This window comes from Acinonyx jubatus, chromosome D1 (assembly GCF_027475565.1).
Source record: "Acinonyx jubatus isolate Ajub_Pintada_27869175 chromosome D1, VMU_Ajub_asm_v1.0, whole genome shotgun sequence".
In the NCBI taxonomy this organism is placed as follows: Eukaryota; Metazoa; Chordata; class Mammalia; order Carnivora; family Felidae; genus Acinonyx; species Acinonyx jubatus.
The window spans coordinates 92,895,111-92,917,675 of NC_069390.1; the positions used below are offsets into that span (position 1 = coordinate 92,895,111).

Genomic DNA, 22,565 nt, shown 5'->3' on the forward strand with positions numbered 1-22,565 from the left:
GACGCTTAACAGACTGAGCCACCCAGGCACCCATCAAAATAAATAAACATTTTAAAAAAAGAAGAAGAAGGCTTTTGTTTCTCTTTGTAAAATGTGGAATAATTACCCTTGCCCTCTTTCCTCAGAGGATTATATGGACATGCTTCAAATGATCCCAAGCAGGACTTCCGGGGACCACATCCAACAGGATGTGCAGGATCCTTGAAGTGCAGAATCCCAATCCCACCCCCACGCAATAAATGACAATTTCCAGGAGGTGGTATTAGGAATCTGCATCCTGAATAAGCACCATAGTAGATATTGCACTCTAAAATTTGAGAGGACTCCCAAGGATTCATCAAAGGATAAGTGGCCGATCTGTCCCAGATGACAGAAACTCTTACGACTCCTTGAGTGAACCGCCCATTCAGAGTCTACCACGTCACCAACTCGCTGGAACAGAAAATTAGTTGAGTCTGTCATAGAAACTGGCAATGGAGAATCGAGAGCTGATGAAGAGTTGGCTCAGAGATGTAGTTCTCGCAGTAAGGCCACGACTCGGCGCTCGATGGGATTGTGTCACCTTCGTTTGGTGTGGGAGCCTGACAATTATCATTAGAGTCCATGCCCACAACCATATGACAAACATCGAATCCCTCCCTGCCTTTAGCAGCATCTAGTTAAAACAGATTCTGATCTCTGGCGGTCCCTAATGCCTAGTAGACGACCATTCTGTCATCCAATTCTGTGCCTCCCATCGCCATGCCAATTGTGAGGTTTTGTCAGTAACTCTCCTCAGTTCCTTCTATCAGCACTGCAAACATCCATGTGAATTAGCCAGCTCCACTTTGAATCTCCCCATAGCACAAAGCCCACAGGTATATTTGGGTAGCATTTGCCTAAAATTTACACGCTGCCTGCAAACACCTCTGTGAGGTCTCTCCACCTAAACTGGTTTCCTAATTCAGTTTGGTAGGGCTCCCTGAAGCTGGCTTTTTTCCCCAATTCCTCTCTATACTCCAGCTTGCCACTTGACAATGTCTCTGTACCCTCTTAAAACCACAGCATACTAGATGGGAAGGGCGGGGTCCAACAGGGACTTTATAGACAGGGGACTATGACCAGAATCACAAATCCCAGTGGAGACCTCAATTCCCCTTGGATCCTCCTCCTTAAGAGAGCAAAACACCAAGTCATTGAGAAAAAAAAAAAAAAAAAATCTTCCCAGGCCCCAGGCCTGCTTCACTCCTTGTTATGATGTTCCGGAGTTGCCGACCTTGGTCCCCTGTACCCATGAAGATAAAGCCAGTCTCGGGTCCCCAAGAGATGACAGGTGCAGAGCAAGAGGTGGAAAGTCTCACCCTGTCCGGTCCTCTCACTGACGGATGGGAAGCACAGGCCCAGAGAGGTGCCACGACTGCCCACCAGGGGGATAACAGGGAGCTGGACATCCCAACGCTCAGCGCAGGGGGCTCAACAGTGCAAGTCTCAGTGTCTCCCCAACCCTTCCACTTTTTAAGATACTGGATGGAGAGGAAGTTTGAAAGAATGAGAAATGTACTACAGTTTCTCTTAAGAGGACCTCCCTGTGACCGTGTATGAAACCCACCCTCTGTGGACCTATTACTCGGAATCTAAACCTGGAGACAACTCTACCATTAGGTCTGGTTCCTTCTTTACGGAAGAAAGCCAACTGTTGCCTTTTGTGTCCAACTGTGATTACCTGGTTGAAAACAAAGGCCAGGCAGCACCTAGGAGACAGAAGCTTTTTTGCTGTTGCTGTGGTTGTTTTTTGTGGGTTTTGGGGAGGGGGGGGAGGGTTGTCGTTGTTGTTGTTTTTAACATTTTTTTTCTAACGTTTATTTATTTTTGAGACAGAGAGAGACAGAGCATGAATGGGGGAGGGGCAGAGAGAGAGGGAGACACAGAATCGGAAGCAGGCTCCAGGCTCCGAGCCGTCAGCCCAGAGCCCGACGCGGGGCTCGAACTCACGGACCGTGAGATCGTGACCTGAGCTGAAGTCGGAGGCTTAACCGACTGAGCCACCCAGGCGCCCCTGTTGTTGTTGTTTTTAATGGTGCAGAGGTTCTCTTCCCAACTTATGCTACAGTGGAGTCTCGGCCTGGCCCAGCATGCCATGCTTTGGCTGGTTGTGGCAGCACGCTGCATTTCAGCAAGGGGCAGGAAAGGAGAGGGCTCCCAGGACACTGCCTTTCTCCCTATCACAGTTCACAAAATGCCAGCAGCAGAGCCCGAACCAGAATGGGCCTCCCTCAACTGCTTCAAGAGCAAGATTTTGACAAAGATGAACATCTCGTTCCCTGTCCTCTGTTTGGGTAACCTGCTGAAATTCCCTGAGGGCTTTCCAGGTTGGGCCTTTAGGTGAAGTATACAGGGTGTTGAGGGACAGGTTCTGTTTGAAATTCAGAACCCAGAAGGTAGAACTACAGGCTGTTGCCACATCAGATCACAGGCAGAGAAAACTGACAAATGGAAGACTGACAATTCTCCAGACTCACCAACGGGCCACTGGTTATCCACACACTGGCCCAGGCCCTGCCCTCTCTCTGCCCTCTGCCTCTCATGAGTCCTCACCTCTGTAGATATTGTATAGATAATTCAGGTCACTTCCTATAGCCAACAAGCTTCACTTACCCAATCTTCCTTTCCTATCTTGCTCAAGTAACTATGGAAAGTTTAAAAAAAAAAAAATGGTTTTTTTTTTTGGGGGGGGGGGGTAAATTTTACAAAGGAAATAAAGATAGCAGAACCCATTCAGAAACATTTGCAAAACATTTAATACCTAGATGTATCTCATTAGAAACCTACTTAAGCCTGGAGGGAACTACTTGTTGTGGGGGAAAGTCCCAGCAGGGACTTCAGGTGTTGATGAATTTATTAATTGACCTATTAATATAAGGGCCAGGTTCATGGAAAGTCTTTGGCCAAGCAGAGAAAAGCAGACCTTCAATTACCCTTCTACTGGTGTTCTCGGCCCAGGGAGGTGATGCGTGGAGAGAGAGCCCTGATCACAATGGCTGGAGCCTCCATCCATCCTACTCCCCCACTCCCTGGCTCTCCTGCAGCTTCTGTTCAGCCAGAGTTTGGAATTCAATCCAGGCACAGGCATGACAAACACTATTTTTCATTTCCATGGAGACCAAGGCCTGCAATAGAACCAGGACTCCATGCCTGAAATGCCAAAACAGCCTGACCCACTTTTCCCCCTTCCTACAAAAACAAAATAAGTTTGTTTGGGTCCTGCCAGAGCTCCGGTTATCTCTATGGACACTTTGAAGAGGAAGGAATGATAATAACCTTTGAAAACTCTGACGCTGCTACAAAAGCTGTCAGAAGGCAGACACGAACGAATTGCTTCACCCAAAAGGCTCTCAGACCAAACCCATCCTGTGTCCTCGTCTTAACCTTCTGGAGGGAGAGGGTCATATCCCCTAAGACATGTACTTAATGGCTGGCGACACTACTCCCAGAATCCAAAAGCAGGGAACTGTTTTCTTCAATGTCCTCTTATGCCACTCTGCCCCTCACTCTCTTCTGGCCTCCCTGGACCCTTCTGTTCCTCGAACACACCAAGTCCACCACCTGCCCCAGTGTATTTCCCTTCTGTCTGGGAACTCTCTTGAGTTTTGAATTCTGGTTCCTTTTCAACCTTCAAAGTTCAAAGGCTACCTCCCTAGAGCAGCTGGTCTCGAAGGACCACTGGGTCTAAAGTGCCCTCCCTTGTCTCCCAGGCAATCATGATCATGGCCTGCCTTTCCCCCTTGATGGCATTTAGTAGGAGCTGAAATTGCCTTTGTCGTTGTTTTGCTGAGTTTTCTATCAATAGAGTGAACACTCCGTGGGGGACAGGGCCTTGTCTACTTGTGTGGGTCGCCAGTGCCTCTAACACAATGACTGGCACAAATCTGGGACCACAGACGCACTGCATGAATAAAGGAATGAGCTCTTTTTAAAGCCATTCAATCCACTGTTCGGCCACTCTGTTAGACATTTCTTTCTTAAGCCTGCCCTAAATCTGCCTTGTTGTAACACCAGCCCACTGGTTCTTATTCTGACTTCTGGATCCATGCAAACTGAAATTGGTGACATCACTTCCAGGTTCTATGCTGGCCTGGCCACTTTCTCTAAACATCAGTATGTATGTCTGAGTTTAAATTCTGAGCTGCTTTGTGCTCTTGAGAAAAATGATTTTATCTTTCCGTGAGTCTGTGTTCCTTGTCTGTCAAAGAATCACAACCTACCTTACTGGGGTGAGGGGCAGAATCTTAAAAAGCAAACAAGCAAACAAACAAAGCGATTTGGACAGTATCTCCCCCTAAAATAAAGGTCTTCCTATAATTGCTCACCGAGCAAAAAAAAAAAAAAAAAAAAAAAAAGTGTTGGAGAAGCAGGAAGTGAATTCCTAGTTAAGAAACTGAATCCTGTTTCTAAATTCTGTCCCTTTCTTCATGGCACAGAGGGTGAGAATATCAGTTGTTGCTATGCACGCCTTCAGCTAGTTCCTCCCTCCATGGGGCTGGGAAGATAAGGACTTAGGACGGAGCAGAAGATGCTGAAATTATTCAAAGGAACTTAACTGGTTTCGTACCGTTTCCTTCCCCTGAGATTATTCACTGCAGGACAAACATCTACGTTGGGAGACAGTCGTGCTGGGTTTGCGGGCAGTGCTGGCTGAACCGATCTGTCATAACAGTCTGTTGCTTGGAAAGTGCCTTGGTGGTCATGTAATCCAACCTGTCACCAAGTGCAGGGGTTTTCTCCGCAAGGCCCTGACAACCACCATCCAGCCTCTGCTTCAGATCTCCAATGAGAGAGTACTCACTGGGTGGCCACATCCGTGCCTGGACAGCTCTCAAGGGATTTTTAGGACCATGGTCCTTATTTCTCCATGATTCTTGGAGATCATTATCCATCCAGCTCTCTCTGAGCTTCACAGTCTTTGGAAATTAAGCTAACCCTGCTGATTTGATGTCAGTGAACAAGCATTTACTGAACACCTACAATGCACCTCCAACCCTGAGAAACCTATTCATCCTGAGGGCCCCACAGGGCAGTGACTTGTGTCATGGTTCTATGTAGATACACAGAGATGAAATACACAATACTAAACATGATTATGGGCACACAGTAGGGACTTAATGCTTTTAAATTGGACTATCAATCTCAGCCAAATCTAAGTACAATCCTACCCTAAGTATTTCAGAAGCCTCAACACTCAGAAGAACGGGACCTTGTAAAAGCAGACAGGTGCTAATAAGCTATCCCAGGAAGCCCCTTCCTTGAAAGAGATTTCCAATCCATTGGGAGGCCAGAAACCACCGGAACAAGGCAGGGCGCGGTTCAACTGAATAGAACTTCCAGCTTCTTCTAACTTTGCCCCCATCCTCAGCATGAGAAATGTTGCTACTAAAAGTGAAAAGGAACTTCACTCTGTCTCTCTCTCTCTCAAAAATAAACATTACCCCCCAAAAAAATCTTTTTCAGGGGGGAGGGCGCCTGGGTGGCTCAGTCGGTTAAGCATCCGACATCGGCTCGGGTCACAATCTTGCAGTTCGTGGGTTTGAGCCCCGCCTCGGGCTCTGTGCTGACAGCTCGGAGCCCGGAGCATGCTTCAGATTCTGTGTCTCCTCCTCTCTCTGCCCCTCTCCAACTTGCACTCTGTCTGTCTCTCCCTCTCAAAAATAAATAAACATTACCAAACAACAACAACAACAACAAAAAAACCTGAAAGGAACTTGTGCCGGATCCATCCATCCATCCATCATCCATCCATCCACCCATCCATCAATCCAGTAGCTGAGGAGACCACACTCCATGCCAGGTAATGCTCTAGGCATTAGGGATACAGGCTCTACCTCTAAGGAACTCACAACTGGGTGGGAGAGACAGACATGTAATGAACTAACACCATGGGATAAGAGCTCCTTGGCCTCAATCAAAACAGCTCCCTTCACTACCTGCCAAAGAGTCAGCCAGTCCTGACTCAGCCCCTTCCCTGAGTATAACCTGGGAGCAAACCAGTCCTCTCTGAGATTCAGCATTAATTATGCAACAAGAAGGCGTGTGGATGCCACCTAGTCCCCGCAAAGATGTGACAGGAGGATGACAAAGAGTGTCTCAAGGATACACTGGGAACTAATGAGAGGAAGCAGCTTCTCTGACAGAGAGGGACGCCAATCTAAATTAGGTGAGGGATTCAGAAACGAGATCCTGGGGTCCTTGTTAATTCAGACTCATCAGCCTTCCCTCTCGTCGAGGCTATGCCACATCGGGCACCAGAGGCTGCTGCCATGCTGTCAGAAGAAAATTCTGGGCCAAGCAGTCTCGTAGACTAAGGGGTACGTAGGGTGTAGGTGAATGACGGTTAAGTAACAGCACTCAGTGCACCCTTCTCTCCTCTCACTCCTGCCTAAGCTCATGGTTAAAACCAAGTGCGGCGAATCCTTTCCAGACTTCTGTGGATTCAAATCCGGTTCTGATTTCCTTTTCTGCTGGAGATCAAACAGAAACAGGCTGAAGAACAACCATTATGTTAAAATTACAGAAAATTTTAGAACAAAGAAGACTGTAAGAGGTCAGCCAATATGTCTGGCTGCAGGCAAACAGAAACACCCAAGTCACCCAAGAGGCTTCACCCTACTTTAGCATATATCCGAGGTACAAAATGCCAAGGCTCCCCTTCGTGATCCTTCTCACTGCCCTCTGCGATCATCAGGAAGTTCCTTGCGATTCAAACAAAAGTCTAGTAAAATGCATTTAATACCACTTTCTCTTATTCCAGCTTTCCGCAACTCGAGGTCAGTTCATTAGCTAGAACCCTTTCTCAGTTCCCATACGCCTTTCTTTGGGTGGAATGATTCCAATTCCTCAAACCTATTTTCAGAAGTGAAAAATCATTTCTCCTACAATCTCTCCAAATCTCTGTTTAGATTATACCTCAAGGGACAGAAAAGTCATTAATTGATCATGCAGTTCATTTCACCTTTGGACAACTCTTTTTATTTTAAGCTCAAACTGTTTCCTGTGGCTTCCTACCAAAGGTCCCATTTCTACTCTCCCGGCAGACATAGAATAATCTAATTCCTTTTACACGTGCAATCTGCACACGGCTCGCATGCTCGCTCAGTCTTTTCTCCTCCAGACCTCCCAGTCCCTCCAGCATCCCTTGTACAGCATGGCTATGGACCCCACAGCCACTGGCTGGGCTCATTCCAGCTCATCCCAATCCCCCTTACACTCTGGAGCCCAGGCATTGTAATCCCACAGAGAAGTGCTCTCTGATCAACTCAGAATAGAGCACAGCCACCACCCCATGGGCTCTGGAAATCAGAATGCAAACATGTATTTTTGGATTCCTGTTCTGAATCAGGAGACTCTGGAATTAGTCACTGTTCTCTTACGAAGTTTCTGGCTACAGCCTATAGGCTAAGGAGAGTGCCTCCATGTATGCCATACGTATGCATATCCCTACAGGAAACACCCCACCCCCATTTTCCCCCCTACCCTGACAAACCTGAGTTGGGTGAGATGATGAAGAATCCATCAGTTCTTGCCCCAACTCAGGCTATATCCCAACTCTGAATGTGTTTATATGAATTATCTCCAGGCCAGATGCAAAACCACAGCCCTTAGAGATTCTCTCATCTGAGGATGTCAAATCCTTAGAAAATGTTTTCTCTCCCCCTAGTCCACACACATTTGTTCCTTGGACCCTCACAGCCTGACTCACAGATAAGCTGAAGTTTCCCCTAACTGGCCGAAGCAATACCGCGAGGTTCTGAGGTCGTTAGGAAACCTGAATCCAGCCCTGTCGTGTCCATAACCAAGAACAGAAGGGTGCGTGTGTGCAAACGCATGTATAGGGAAGGCTGTCTGCTCCCTTCACACCTTTCTAAGGCGGTCTCAGGACTTTCCCATCAGGACTGTCTAATTCGGGGTCAGCAAACCATGACCCACAGGCCAAATGCAGCCCACCATCCATTTCTGTATGACCCACGAGACGGTTTTTACATTTTTAAATGATTAGGGGAGAAAAGAAGAGTACCTTGTAACATGTGAAAATTATATGAAATGGAAATTTCAGAGTCCACAAATAAAGTTTTATTGGGAACTCAGCCACCTGTGTTCGTTCATAGGTCATCTGTGCCTGTGGCTGCTTCTGCTGTACAAAGCAGAGTTGAGTCGTTTCAACAGAGAACAGCACGGGCCCACAAAGCCTAAAGTATTTACCACCTGACCCTTTACAGAAACAGTTGGCCAGCCTTCGGTCTAACAATATATGCCCCCTGGAAAGGTGATTTCCGGGAGCCTGCTTCTCTTCTGACACATTCCATCAACCCCCGGGGCCCCAACCCGCCCACCCGTGTATGAGGACTTCACAAGTTGAAGGAAGGGGTTCCAGGCTTGCTCCCACCTGCAGAGGAAAACTGTAGGGCCAGGAAAGAGAGGAAGCTTTTTGTAGGTAGTAGATAAAAGTTCCTCTCCTTCATTCTCTCTCCATGGGGTACTACTTTCCACGGCCTTGATGGTGGCACTCTTCTGTCATGGGCAGCTCCCCAAAACATCCCTTTCTGCATCCCTTCTTTCAAGGCCAGCTTTTTCCACTCTGGTCCTAAACTTCTTAACCCATGGTGTGCCACTCAAGGATGTCTGGGCAGAGAGGTGGGGCAGTAAGCAGAAGAGCAAGCGGGTGGGTCTACAGGAACACAGTTGGCTTAGCAAGGTGAAGAGGCAAAGTTCCCTGTCTCCAGCCCTGGCTGAGAGCTTGGCTGAGTCCCCAGAAGACAGGGAGCTTCAAGCCCTCCTCCCCACTCCTCTACTTGCCTAAATCAAGCAAATAACTAACAATGCAAGGAGGTGCGGGGGAGTAAGGACCAGCCACTGGGTATCTATTTTCTGAAAACACATGGCAAATCTCTGAGCCAAATGCCTGCTAAGCCAAAGAATAAACAAATCCCTTTATTTCTCTGAGACAGGAGCTATCAACTTCCCCTCTGGTCCTTTCCTTCCGCTAGCCAGATCCATCGATCCCATGGTCCTCTCCCCGTGGGAGAAGCAGCATCTGTCAGCATCTAGGAGGGGGGCCTGCCTCCTCCCCCTTGCTAACCACTGCTCTGGTCACCTCACCCCCACCAGGGGCACCCCAGAGCTCAGTTGGTGGCTGGAGAGCACATGGCCTGTCCACACCTCCCCCAGAGGCTCCGGCCAGCTCTCCATGACGCATCACTAATTCAACCCTCTGCCCTCCTTTCTCCAAGCTATAGGACCCTGAATAAGTCTTGCTGGGCCAAAGGGACCCCATCCGCCCAACTCAAGCCCTCCTTTCACCCCACCAGGGCCCACCGCTCAGTGTTCCAAAGGTCTGCTCAAGCTGTTCTACTATGAAGCAGGAGAGGAAGGGGGGGGGGGGGAGGGAAAAGCTAGGGGGTGAAAAGAATGTGGCATCTCTGCAGGATGATGTCACGCTGGCTGCTTCCAGATCCCCCAACACAGAACAGAAGCAAACAACATGGACTCCGGATTTACTGTCTTGAAAGGTTTGTGTTCTCAGCAGCTCTGAGCAGCCTGCGCCAGCTGGAAAAAGCACACGGCCAGACAGACAGGTCCTCCTCCTTACAGCCCCCGGGGGGGACCCCAACCCGACCCCGGATGGGGAGGGGCGGGGGGAGGGGGCAGAGCTACCCCTCCAAAACAAATGCCCAGAGGAAAACAAAGATAGACTGACACATACACACACACAAGCGTCAGTTAGCACTAACCTGGAAGCCATTAGGAACGGTAGTGGAGTGCAGTGCAGAGGAACTCATTCATTCATGCATTGGGCAGTGGGGGGCGGGGGCGGGGAGCGGGGGCCCTGAGGACGTCGGAGGGCACTCACCTCCATGCCCACCCCGCAGCCCTGTTTCTAACCGGGGAGGGAGTGGGGGCGGGGTGCTCATAAGCTCGGGGAGCTGCCTTTCTCTGCTGTCTCGCACGGCTCTGGAGTTGTAAGCATGACCCTCCCCCTTTATTTTCTCCCCCTCCCTCCCGCCGCGGCTGTTACTTGGTGTGGTCGGTGTGGTCGCGCGGCTACAGAAGTCCCTCTCTCCCTCGCCCTTGCTCCCTTTCTCTCCCAGACTCCCTCACAGACAGCTGTTCTCCGGCCCCAGCACGCACGCGCACAGGCGCACACGCGCGCGCGCGCGCGCACACACACACACACACACACACACACACACACTCAGACACGCACCCCTCTCGCGCGCCGACACACGCGCGCACACGCACAAGCGCGCGCGCACACACTCTGCCGCCTGCCGCTTTACATAATGCAACTCTTTGGTGCGGTCAGCTTGCCAGTTCTCAATTATTTATGCCAGTTTGGAGGACAGAGCCGCCGGGCGCCCCGCGAGCATGATTTCCCCTCCGTCCCCAAACCGGACCAAACGCCAGATGATGCTCCCGGGAGATCCTGTGCCCTTTGCTGCCACCAATTATTTCCCAGGTGTTGCCTATTAGGTCAACCTGTATCAAGGAGGTGACGCTGAATCAAAACACAGGCGCCTGGCTCAAAATAGAGCCTTGCCTCTTTCAAAGGATGACAGCTGCTCTCATGGCCCCAGCCTTGGGAATACAGGAGAGGAGGAAGGCAGCGCTGGAGACCAGACTCTATGCAAGAAAATGGCTGAGGGCCTCTTCAGGGTAGCCTCTCCCAGACTCCCAAGACAGCTGGGCTGATCCTCACAGACAAGGAAAATAACACTCAAGTAAAGCACTTGCAGTCTTGACAAAGGAGGCTCATCTGAGTTTTTGAACTCCTAAGCTGCGCCTCTTAAAAAGGTTTTTCTGTCCTCTCCATTCACTGAAACGCAGTGATTTCAGTGGTACTGCAAAAGCCCCCACACAAGTGTTCTTTCAGTCGAGAGGCAGGCAGTCTAGTCAACAAGGGTAATAATGAATATTTTGAAAGTCATCTACGGCCCGCAAGGCACTTTCCCTCACATTAATTTGCTTTCTACAACAATCATCTATATAAGGCCTTATTATGACCATACCAAACGTAAGGATGCTGAGCCCCGGAAAGGTGGATGGTCCCGCGGCAAGAAAGGCTGAGCTGGGAATCATCACCAGACTAGAAATCCCATGACAATGAACTGCCTAACACCCCAGGCATGACCTTGAGCCTCTGGAACATCACCATCACCTTTTGACAGAGTAGCAAGGGAAGCCCAAACATGACCCCAAACAAACAAATAACAAAAAGAATGATGGCGGTTAGCTCAGTGTTTCTCAAACCTTAATCCCCCAAGGATCTTGTTAAACCACAGATTCTAACGTCTACGGAAGGGCCCAAGAGTTGGCCTTTCTAACAGACGCTCAGGTGATGCCCATGTTGCCATTCCACAGGCCACACCTGGGGTAGCAAAGGGCTGGTTTATGCATTCTTGCTCTCTGGATATTCCTGAAGGACAGAGTTTTGTCTGTCTGCTGCAGCTACACAGGATAACCTGCTGAAGGTGAATAATAATTATAATCTATTGATGTCCCCCGTGTCCTGCTCACCAGACTCATGCTGGGAGCTAATACTTCTTGGGCATCTGTTGGCAAAAAGTCTCACTCTGGAACTGTCAAGCCTTATCTATAAGGCTCAGCCTGAAAGGCCTTTCCAAGATTGTTTCTGTCTGCAACCATCGATAGAAGAGTGCTTTCACTGTATCAAGAAGCACACAGGTTTGGGTATCTGGCCTCCACTTCGGTTACCTAGAGGAAGTTCCTTCAACTCCAAAGAAAGGTGTACAAGCAATACCCTAAGACACCAATTCTGCCCCAATTCTACCCACCACTACCTGTCTGGCTCAAGTCCTGCCCCCTTCTCAAATACCTTCCTCACTCTGGACCTTCCAACTCCCTCCCCTCTTCTCTTCCTCCTTAGAAAGAGCTTGCACTGTGCAGTTGAATCTGCATGCAAAGCTAAGCTTTGCTGCTTTCTGGCTCTCTGACCCTTGTGTAAATCCATCTACCCCCACCCCCACCCCCTCATTTCAGACTCGGCCTCTTCATCTGAAGAAGCCAATAGTATCTTTCCTCTCTGATACTGTTGAAAAAATGATGGACTAAAACAAAGGCATGGAACAGCACCCAAGAGAAGCTGGTATCTCCCCCACCCCTGCCCTTATAAACTAGAAGGGACTTAATTGGAGATTCTTTTGTTCACTCCATTAGTTTTCTCTTCCTAAGAAGGTTGTAGGCTACTTTTCTCATGTCTTTCCAACATGTAGGAGTTCTGGGTACAGCACAGGTTTTCGGTAAATATCTTTGTACTGACCGTCCTGTCCTCTATTAAGAGACTTAACCAAGGGGTTGGTGGAGTCAACCAGCCACAGCCTTCGTCTCGGCTCACTTACCGTGTGACTAACTTTTCGGAGGCTTTCCTACTTCCACTATAAAATGCACAAATTCGTCTTTCCTCTGAAACACCTCCACATCCCCCTATCGTGTTAGTATCTTCAACAGTTTAGATTAATAGCGGTGGGTTAAAAGGGCAGGCTGAGAGATCGGACCAAGCGGACTTCATATACTGGCTCTCTCAATTCCTAATTTTGTCACCTTTGAAAAAAGTTAGCTTCACTAAGCTTCAGACTTCTTAATCTTTAGTCAAAAAATAACAGAAACTTACTGGACTCTGTGAGGATTAAGTGAGGTAAATACATGTAACAAGCTTTTCACGTTATCGGACACAGAGTATCAGTCCAATGAATCAAAATACCATGATTATCAATATTGGTCCAAAACAGTAGCTATTTAAGAAAGAAAGAAAAAAAGAAAGAAAGAACTTCTAGTGGTGAGACAGGTATTCATAAGCCTTCAACTGAGTCTGAGTCTGGACCTAAGAAAAATCTCAGTTCCATAAGCTGCATGTTATGCCCCCTGCCATTGTCAGAATGTTCTTTGCGGCTCCCCAACTAGACCTCACTGAATAGTAGGAAAGTTACAGAGCAAGCAAATCAGAGAATCTGGGTTGTATCTACTGTGTTATAAAATGTAAGCCTTTTCTCCATGATTTGAAGCTCCTCACTTGAGCTACATAAAACCAAAATTAACCTGATAATAAACAGAAATAGAGTACTTTCTGTGTGTGATGTAACTTGCTAAGTCTCTGAAGTGAACGATCTCATCTAATCCTGCCAACAATGTTATGAAACAGGTACTTCTCACCCCCATTTTTTCCGATGGGTTATTAACTTAAGAGGTGGCAGGTTTGCTAACTTTCCTATAGCATACGGTTCATAAACAGTAGAATATGTATCTGAAACCCCGACTGCCTTACCTGAGTCCCACTTTTTTTTTTTTAATTTTTAATGTTTATTTAATTTTGAGAGAGAGAGAGAGAGAGAGACAGAGTGCAAGTGGGGGAGGGGCAGAGACAGGGAGACACAGAACTGGAAGTAGGCTCCCGGCTCTGAGCTGTCAGCACAGAGCCCGACACGGGGCTTGAACTCACGAACCGTGAGATCATGACCTGAGCCAAAGTGGGATGCTTAACCGACTGAGCCACCCAGGCGCCCCCACCCGAGTCCCACTCTTAACCACTGCATCGTGCATGAAAAGAAGTGCTACTGACACATCATGGGGGGGGGGGGGTGGCAGGCAGGGGCCTTCTTGTGCTAAGAGGGCTTACTAGATTTGCACTGCTTTCTCGTCGTCCCTGAAAGTCACAGCACAAACTCTGCAGAGGCCGCTGAGTCTAAGAGATCGAAGACCTGTGATCCGAAAGGAGCAAACCGGCTTTCTGCAGATGCAACTGACACCCCCAGACTCAACCTCCGCCTTTTAACAGCTGAGCTATATGGCACCTAAATTCCCAAACTGCTTTTCTGTAAATGAATTTAGGAAATGGGAGGTGAAAGTAGGTATCTTTTTCTGAATTAAACCTTTCCCTTAGAGATATGGAAAGCTGACATTAGTTTCTATTTTTGAAGAGGCAAAGAGGTTTTCTGAGTCCTGTGCAATATCAAAAGCACTTTCCAAAGAGCACCCTGGAGGAATCGGGGGAAGAAAGAGAAGTTAAGGTGCACCTGCAAATCCAATCCGGTCCCACTCGACATAGTCCCGGTCAATCACATTCTATAGAAAGAAGGTTGGCGTGCACCTAGTATCTTGTTCACCTCAAGCACTTAGTAATTGTTGTTGACAAAAATGGGAGACAAAGGATAAGGTCCTATTCTGTCTTTGAACTCTACTCCCATCCCAATGAAAACAAAAGACTTTTTTAAGTAGTACTTTCATTTTAACTAAATCTGAATTTCTTGAATTATGGGGAATGATCGACTGAAGTGAACCCGATGACATTACTACCACCATCATCCAAAATACAGGCGCTAATCTAGGAGATCCTTGAAGTGTTTGGTAAACCAAAGAAGGAAAAGGAATAGAGATAGGACATTTACTGAGAATCTACCATGTGCTAGGCACATATCTTATTTACTTATAAAACTTCTTTTTAATCTGATGAGAAAACTAAATATAGAAAACTATCCTGGTTCAGTTGGTTGAGTGTCAGACTTTGGCTCAGGTCATGATCTCACGGTTTGTGGGTTTGAGCCCCACACTGGGCTCTGTGCTGGCAGTGCAGAGCCTCCCTGGGATATATTCTCTCTCTCTCTCGCTCTCTCTCTCTCTCTCTCAATCTCTCTCTCTCCCTGCCCCTCCCCTGCTCACATGCTCTCTCTCTCTCTCTCTCTGAAAATAAATAAAACTTAGAAGAAAAAAAAAAAAGCCTATCCTTATCCAAGGTCACATAGGTATTTCTAAAACCTATGTTTTCACCACACCATGCTACCTCCATAAACAAACACCTATGAAGTAAAAGGCACTTCAAAAGTTACCGCACTTGGGGCACCTGGGTGGTTCAGTCAGTTAAGCGTCCAACTTCGGCTCAGGTCACGATCTTGTGGTTCGTGGGTTCAAGCCCCGCGTCAGGCTCTGTGCCGACAGCTCAGAGCCTGGAGCCTGCTTCAGATTGTATCTCCCTCTCTCTGCCCCTCTCCCGTTTGTGCTTTGTCTCTGTCTCTGTCTCTCAAGAATAAATAAGTCTTAAAAAAACAATTTTTTTTTAAGTAACCGCACTTAACCAAAAGCAGTTACAATCATGATATTGCATTTAGCCCTTGCAATGACACTGCAAATCAAGTCCCATTGCTCCTACTCAGGCCAGTTATCCACTTATTGCCCCTCAGGTCCAAATCCATCCTTCTTTGCCCGCCCTCATGATGCTGGAGCTGTACCTGGTGAACACTCCACTGGCCTAATAAGCCTCACTGGCGCCCCTAGTGGGCACTTGCCTGTTTACCAGCCCCAGCCTGAGGCACCTCAACAACCTTCTGTGCCACACACTGGGCCACCCCCACACTGGGCCACCCCCACACTGTCTCCAGTGAACGTGGATCTCCACCTTTGCATGGGGATCACCCTTGTAGGTGTTTTCCTTCATTGGGTTCTCTGCCTCAATCCTAAAGGTGGTGGCTGCTCCCTACATCTGTTATTCCTACGTTCTTTAGAGCCTTCTGTTTACCTGTTAATGATTCTCAATGTTATATCATCCCCGTTCAACTCACGGCTGTGCTGTCCCCTGACAGAAGGCTCACTGATACACTGCCACAGCAATGAGCGAAAAGAAGCACCGTCCCCGCCCTCAAGTGACGCAGTAATAATGGCTAAAAGTACCTAAGAGCATTCTATGAGCCAGACGGAGATTTTGTGGATTTAGAATGTGTTCCTTCATTTCCTCTTCCCATCGACCCTACTTTACAGGGAGATAACTCAGAGTTTAAATAATTTCCTCAGGTCACAGAGACAGTGGACCGAGAAGCCAGAATAGGTCTCTCAGCACTCTTGACTCCACAGTCATCCATGCTGAAATGCTGCCTCCATCAACTGGCTGCAAAGAGCGACAAAGGGCCAAGGCAGTGTGAATGGGACGTATAAACACATCAATCTTTCACAAAGATGGAACAGGAGAAGGAAGAAGTTAAATTGTTAGCCAGAGAGGTCCACACATACCCAAAGAAATCAAAGTACGACAAGGGGCCACCATGAAGGGTCTTTCAAATTGGTCTCTGTAGTGCACAAGAGCTGGGGTACCCTGGTCGACAGATGCTCCAAAGACCCCACTATACAACTCGTTCCAGATTTAACGCTCAGGATATTGCCCATGTGTTATGAACCACGCATGCAAGAGAACTGACAATCCGCATGCTTCCACCCTGCCCTGAGTTCCCCCAGCTCAGACTGTAAACCACGGAAGCTGGGTCGGGGGTGTCCGAAAGGGTATATTGATTGCCTGTGACCCAGCTGTAACCCAAGACATCGCATTAATACATTAATACTGCATCTCTCACATGAGGAGCAGAGATGTCTATGTAATTAAAACCTGAAGCAAGACATGGGGGAAGGCGCTGAGGGTGCGGGCAGCTCTAACACGGCTCTGCTCTCGTTCTGTGGAGAGCCTGTGCCCCCACTGAGCCAGTGCCCAGTCTTTAGCGGCTATAAAAGCCACATAGGTTCTGGGCAGTCGGATAAGAAGACCTAGCCCCTATCCCACTGGGCACAGAACTTTCAGGGCTTAGGGCTCCTTCTATATATTAGTCAAAGAAAGCCCCATTCGCCATGCCCACCAACCCCCTTCTCCCAATTTTCTCCTAATCCTACACAAACAGAAGAATTAGCTTTTTCTGAGTATCACCTTTTTCTTTTCCAAATGTTCCCAACCATCCATTCTAGACTTTCAGCCTGGATCAATTGTACATCCACTGAGTGGTCTATGCAGGTGGTTCCCAAACTGTGCCATACTTCAGAATCACCTAGACGTTTTTACACATTCCCAGTGCACAGGTGCACCTCCTACCAATTACATCAGAATGTCTGGGGATGTTTTTAAAGATCTCCAGGTGACTGCAAATGCGGCAAAAATTTAGATACCACCGGTCTGTATGACTTCAACCTTAATTCTCTAGTAATGTAATATAGAAATTATTTCTGGGGCGCTTGGGTGGTTCAGCTGGTTAAGCACTCACCTCTTGATTTCGGCTCAGGTCATGATCTCACAGTTCGTAGGATCGAGCCCTGTATCAGGCTCCACAGAGCCTGCTTGGGATGTTCTCTCCTTCTCTCTCTGCCCCTTCCCCGCTCAACATAAATAAATAAACTTTCAAAATATACAGAGAAATTACTTCTGAAAGTATAGTCTAATAATCTGAATTCCCTAGAAATCAATTATTTTAATCTAAGACATTTTTCCTCTCTTTTAATGATTTTCCAACTAATAATCAGAACTGATACTCATTGAGAACTACACATGCCAGGTCTTGTTCTAGGCACATTATGAAGGTTACATTGGGTTATAGCTCAGTTAATCTTGTTATTCCAATTTCACAGAAGAGAATTTGACCAATTTCACAGAAGAGAAAAAAGATTATGAGCACATCTGCAAGTTTATTCGGTACACCTGAGATGTCTCTCATCGAGGACTAGAGACTTAAGCAAGTTTTAAGAAAGCCAAAATCGCCCTCTGTTCTTTTCTCTGATATTTGGTTTTTTTTTTTCAATATATGAAATTTATTGTCAAATTGGTTTCCATACAACACCCAGTGCTCATCCCAAAAGGTGCCCTCCTCAATACCCATCACCCACCCTCCCCTCCCTCCCACCCCCCATCAACCCTCAGTTTGTTCTCAGCTTTTAAGAGTCTCTTATGCTTTGATATTTGGGTTTTAATTCCACCCAGTTACATTTGCTCTATTCTTCTGGTTTTGAAAATCGCTCTTTTTAAAAGACAGGATGGGGGTGTCTGGGTGGCTCAACCGGTTAAGCATCCAGCTTCCGCTCAGGTCATGATCTGGCAGTCTGTGAGTTCGAGCCCTGCATTGGGCTCTGTGCTGACAGCTTAGAGCCTGGAGCCTGCTTCGTATTCTGTGTCTCCCTCTCTTTCTGCCCCTCCCCCACTCACACGGTCACTGTCTCTCTGTCTCTCAAAAATAAATGAAACATCAAAAAAAAAATTTTAAAAAAAAGAGAGAGAGGACAAGTTTGGGTAAGTTTGGTGATATTCTTCAATGCAGTGAAAATTTCTCCTCCTAGATTTACAGAATCCGAGCAGGTGCTCAGTGGCCACAGCAGGAATCTATACAAGGTGGCTGGCATCAGACTGTTCTGTCCCCCACCCCCGCTGAGAAAGCACATGATCGAACACCACTCCTTGTGGGCAGAAAGTTCCAGGCAACTAACTGGAGTTGATTCCCGAAGAGGAAAAAAATGGGATTGGGGATAAATGAAATCATCTCTGATCATGACTCTGTGGGAAGCAGGTAGGGGCAGGAATCGATGCGGGGTCCAGAAGCCAGAGAGACATCGAAGAAGAAAGGGCGAAGAGGGATCAGGTGGGGCTGGAGTCCGAAGGGCCAAATGGAAGGTCACCTAACAGAAAAAAGCAAGTTGTCCTCTTTCCAGGCAATTATAACTGCTCAAGCAAGAAGGTCCTGAACAAGAGACTGCGAGGAGGGTGGCCACAAGCAAGGCTGGAGGCCTTTAAAACATGGGCACAGAGCTCATCTAATTACTTAATTATGCAAATTAAGCAGTTTTAAGTTTAACTTAGCCCTCAATCCCCGGGTTAACACAGGTTAGCATGGAAGAGGATTAAACAATGACACAGACCACTCAGTCCAGTGTTCTTTCCGCCACCCAGTCACCGAGTTCTGGATATGGTCTGCCACCAGCTACCCTCAGACCCTCCACATGTGACCCTCTCTGTCAAAGGGAGATAACACCTGTTGTACAAAAGGGCGACTGGGAGGAAGGGAAGATGTAAGTAAGGTCAAGTGCAAGTCCCTGGGTCCGAGACACATGCAGGAATATTATCATGTAGTGGTAATTCTGCCTCCCAGAAACAGGCATTCGCTTTCCCAGCTCCAAACTGCCCTTGACCAAAGAGAACAGCCTCACCGAAGAATAATGCCTTCTCCGTAAAGACAGACCACACCTAATGGACAATCCGTCCCCAAGAGGTCATGAAATCCTGCTCCTTTGCCTCAATTTGGGATAACTCTGCGAGGCCACTCCAGAGCCAGAGCTTTTCACGGAACTGGTCAAAGCCTCCTGCAAGTTCGTTAAAGTTTAACTTCTTCCTCTGTCCAATTCTGATTCGGTCACTTACTTACAGGTCTGTTCCCAAGAGCCATTTCCCAATAAAGCTCCCGCAAGGCAAATTTGTCTGAGTCCTTTCCAGAGTCTCTTTCCAACCTAAGACATACCCCAATTACCATGAAGGAATGTGTGCGAACAGGGAGGTGCTGAGAGACGCGTTGCTCAAGTGTAAGGAAATGGCCAAATCTCAAGACTCAGGAATTCAGTACAAGTCTGGGATGTCTAGAGAGTTCTGGCCCCCCCTGGGAAAGGCAGATAACCATGGTAGGCCTTCTACCTCTGTCCACTACAGGATATTAGGGGAGACTAATCACCTCTCTGCAGAGGTAACTGACCTCTCTTTAATCCTGGATTAAGGTCTTTAAGATGGAAACCTGCTTGCTGGTGCCCCAGTTAAGATGTTGACATGTACTTAAGAAGAGAACTTGAGTCCCTCCTGCCACTGGCCAAAGCCATGGGCAACATGACCATCCCTCCATCTCCCTCCACCCCCTACCCACTGTCTGTTTAGCTTAAAGAACCAGGAAGCTTGGGTGGCTAATGGAGCGGACATCATGAAAATCGCACTGCTAGGCACAACACTGGGTGCTAGCGAGAAAGACAGGAAGAGTGCTACGTTAGGGCAGAAGGGGGTGGGGATCATGATGAGTTAAGAAGAAATCCTAGTCAAAGCAATGACTGCCCCCAGGTGGGAGGTCTTTGGGCCATGCTAGAGATGCTGCTGTTGCCTCCCGTTCGCTATGCACGCCCATGTGTCTTAGAAGCTTGGTGGGCCAGTGGGGCCCCGCAAGACCGAAAAAGCAGGTGGCAAGCAAAGCCCTGCAGCTCAGTTTTCAAGCATTGTGACCTAGCTCCTCCTAAAAATCAACCCTGAGTCTCCAGGAAGTCACTAAAAGGGCATTGGGAGAATTTCCATCATCTCTCTTGCCATGGGGTGGCACAGAAGTATGGACTCCATTTTCCCCATACATGTCCAGCTGTGGCAGTCAGCCTGCTCAGTCGCCCTCCCCAAAGGGTCTCACTGGGCTGCTAATGCTATTGCTCCCAAGATGGGCCCCCCTCCTAGGCAGGGACCCAATATACACTTGATTCTAGATGAGGACAATGCAGGCTAATGCAGGAGTGACTGACATATGGCAATCCCAAACTCGTGTTATAAAAGCGTCCACCTTCAGGAGGCTAGGCACCTAGAGGACCTGGCGTGTGACCCTGGATGGGCCTCTGGGCCTCAGTTTCCCCATCTGGTATATGAAGGCGTTGGGTCTAGATGCCCCCCTCATTCTTCACCTCACACATGTCAAAGTGCTAATTAAGAACAAAAAGATGAGCTCTGTGACCACGGCGGGGGGGGGGGGGGGGGGGGGGGAGGGGCAGAGCAGGAAAAGGCACTAATGCTGACCTATTAAAGCAGACAGGGCCAGTGACCCAAGCCGTGAGCTCCTGGGTCCTAGTCCCTTTCTACTTTCTCCCTTCTGGCCACATCACCGCCTTGAACTAACTGCCTCTCCTCTTCCTACCTCTGCACCTCCAGCCTCTCCAGAGAAGAGCTAAAAAGCTGTGCTGAGCAGCTGGCAGGTTCTCTCTCCGAACTCCAAGCCAATCCTCATTAGAGAGTTTCGGCACTGCCTGACCAGTCAAAACCTCATGGCGGGTGTGGGTGGGGGGTGGGGAACAGGTAGGGGCAGAAGAGATGCGAGTAAGGAGGCAGGCAGCTGACTGGCAGGCTGGTGACACTTACCCGCATATGCTAGGACATCCTGGCAGTACAACACCCTCCGACCAAATTAAATCTCACCACAACCAAATTCCCTTCTCACAGTCCACACAGTGTTGACCCTTCAGCCACGCGCCCCGGACATGAGGCTGCCTAAAGCAGGGGGCGGGGGTGCAGAATAAGCCACTGGCCTGCTGGCAAGGACCTTTCTTCTCCAAAGCTTGAAGGAGTGTGGAAGGCTAGTTACTGGTGGGCAAAGACCAAAGTTTGGCACGGACCCAAACTACAAGGTGGCTCTGAGAATAATTAAAATAAATTCGCAGGGGCGCCTGGGTGGCTCAGTTGGTTCAAGCGTCCAACTTCAGCTCAGGTCGTGATCTCACGGCTCGTGAGTTCAAGCCCCACAGCTCGGAGCCGGGAGCCTGCTTCGGATTCTGTTTCTGTCTCTCTCTGCCCCTCCCCCCCGGAACGTGCACACTCTCTGTCTCAAATATAAATAAACATTAAAAAAATAAATAAACGTGGGCCTCACCGACAGAAGCAAGTGGAAGAGGTAATCAACTTCCCCCAAATAATACTGGTAGGAGTGTGCCTAGAAATACTGCCACACTTTACAAGGTCTACTGGTCAGACAAGATAAATAAGACAGCGTGGGTCTGCCCTACACAAAACTGCAGAGTAATCAGATATTTAGACTGTAGGACAGATGCCTCACAGCAAGCAGGGCGTCCCCTATTTGAAAAGAAGGAGGGAAGAAAGAAAGCCAATGGAGGAGCCTTATTTTTTTTGTTTCTCCAAAGGGAAGTTACCGGGTGGCATAACTGGGTTTGGAATACGAGGGGATATCCTAAGAGTTGTGACAGCCACACATTGTAAGAGGCTGGCTCACAGAGGGTGAGTTCCTAGTCAAGTTGCTGGTTTCACATCCCCATCTCCTCCAGGAGGGTCCAGATGACCTTCCCAAACCTCCCGACTCATCCGCAGTCAGCATCTGTGGCAAAGCGGGCCCGAGTAGTAGATGATGTCCAGTGAGGCTCCAGCGTGTCAAAGAGCACACGGTCTTCCACTTTTTGTAGGGAAAACCACGGGGGATCTCCATCTGTTTCAATTCTGTACGTTCTTCCTCCCCAGACCGAGAGGTACGGTCTTCCTCTACTGTTAGGGGCCAAAAATAACATCCACAGCCTCTACCCAGCCCCAGCGTAGAAAGGCCTTTTGATCTCACTCAGCTCAGATCCTCACCCAAAGCAGTGATCTCCCCTGCAGCTCCTCTGAAGAGAAGGAAGGGGGGGGGGGGGGGGGAAATGGAACTTTTCCATTGGCTTCCAAAATGATGAATCAATATTCTTAAGTGATAGGGCAGGTGGCCAAATCCTTCTCCTGAGGGAGGCTGACAAAATTAGTCTCTCCATCCACTGAGGTCCTGCTCCTGCACATCACTGTGGGTCTCTGAGCCACCAAAGGTATCAAAACCACCTCCCCCCTCCCCCCCGGAACACAAATGGTCCTGTGAAGCTTCCTGGAAATCTTGTAAAATATGCTCCAGTAGGAGTGAGTGGATGCTAGGAAAACTCTGCCCACTGCCGCGTTCCCTGTATGCTGACATTTGCAATCAAGATGGAAAACATCCACGAGATGTGCCCCGGAGGACTGGCTTGTTTTCTTCTAAATA

The 22,565-nt window shown here is 48.3% G+C and overlaps 1 protein-coding gene across 14 annotated transcripts in view; it reads right to left on the bottom strand.

The window, feature by feature from the left end:
• GRAMD1B (GRAM domain containing 1B) overlaps positions 1-22,565 on the bottom strand; it is a 237,700-nt gene that overhangs the window by 50,245 nt on the left and 164,890 nt on the right. The window contains exon 1 of one of the 14 annotated variants that reach the window (XM_053203957.1): positions 9,878-10,000. The exons of 12 other annotated variants lie outside the window; for them this stretch is intronic. Coding sequence is in view for 1 of the 2 variants with exons in the window: in XM_053203954.1 (XP_053059929.1) it covers positions 9,759-9,769 (11 nt within the window). In the remaining variant the exon portion in view is untranslated. Of the gene's footprint in view, positions 1-9,758; positions 10,001-22,565 lie in introns of those variants that run through there. One more of the 14 variants, XM_053203954.1, reaches the window with a different exon arrangement.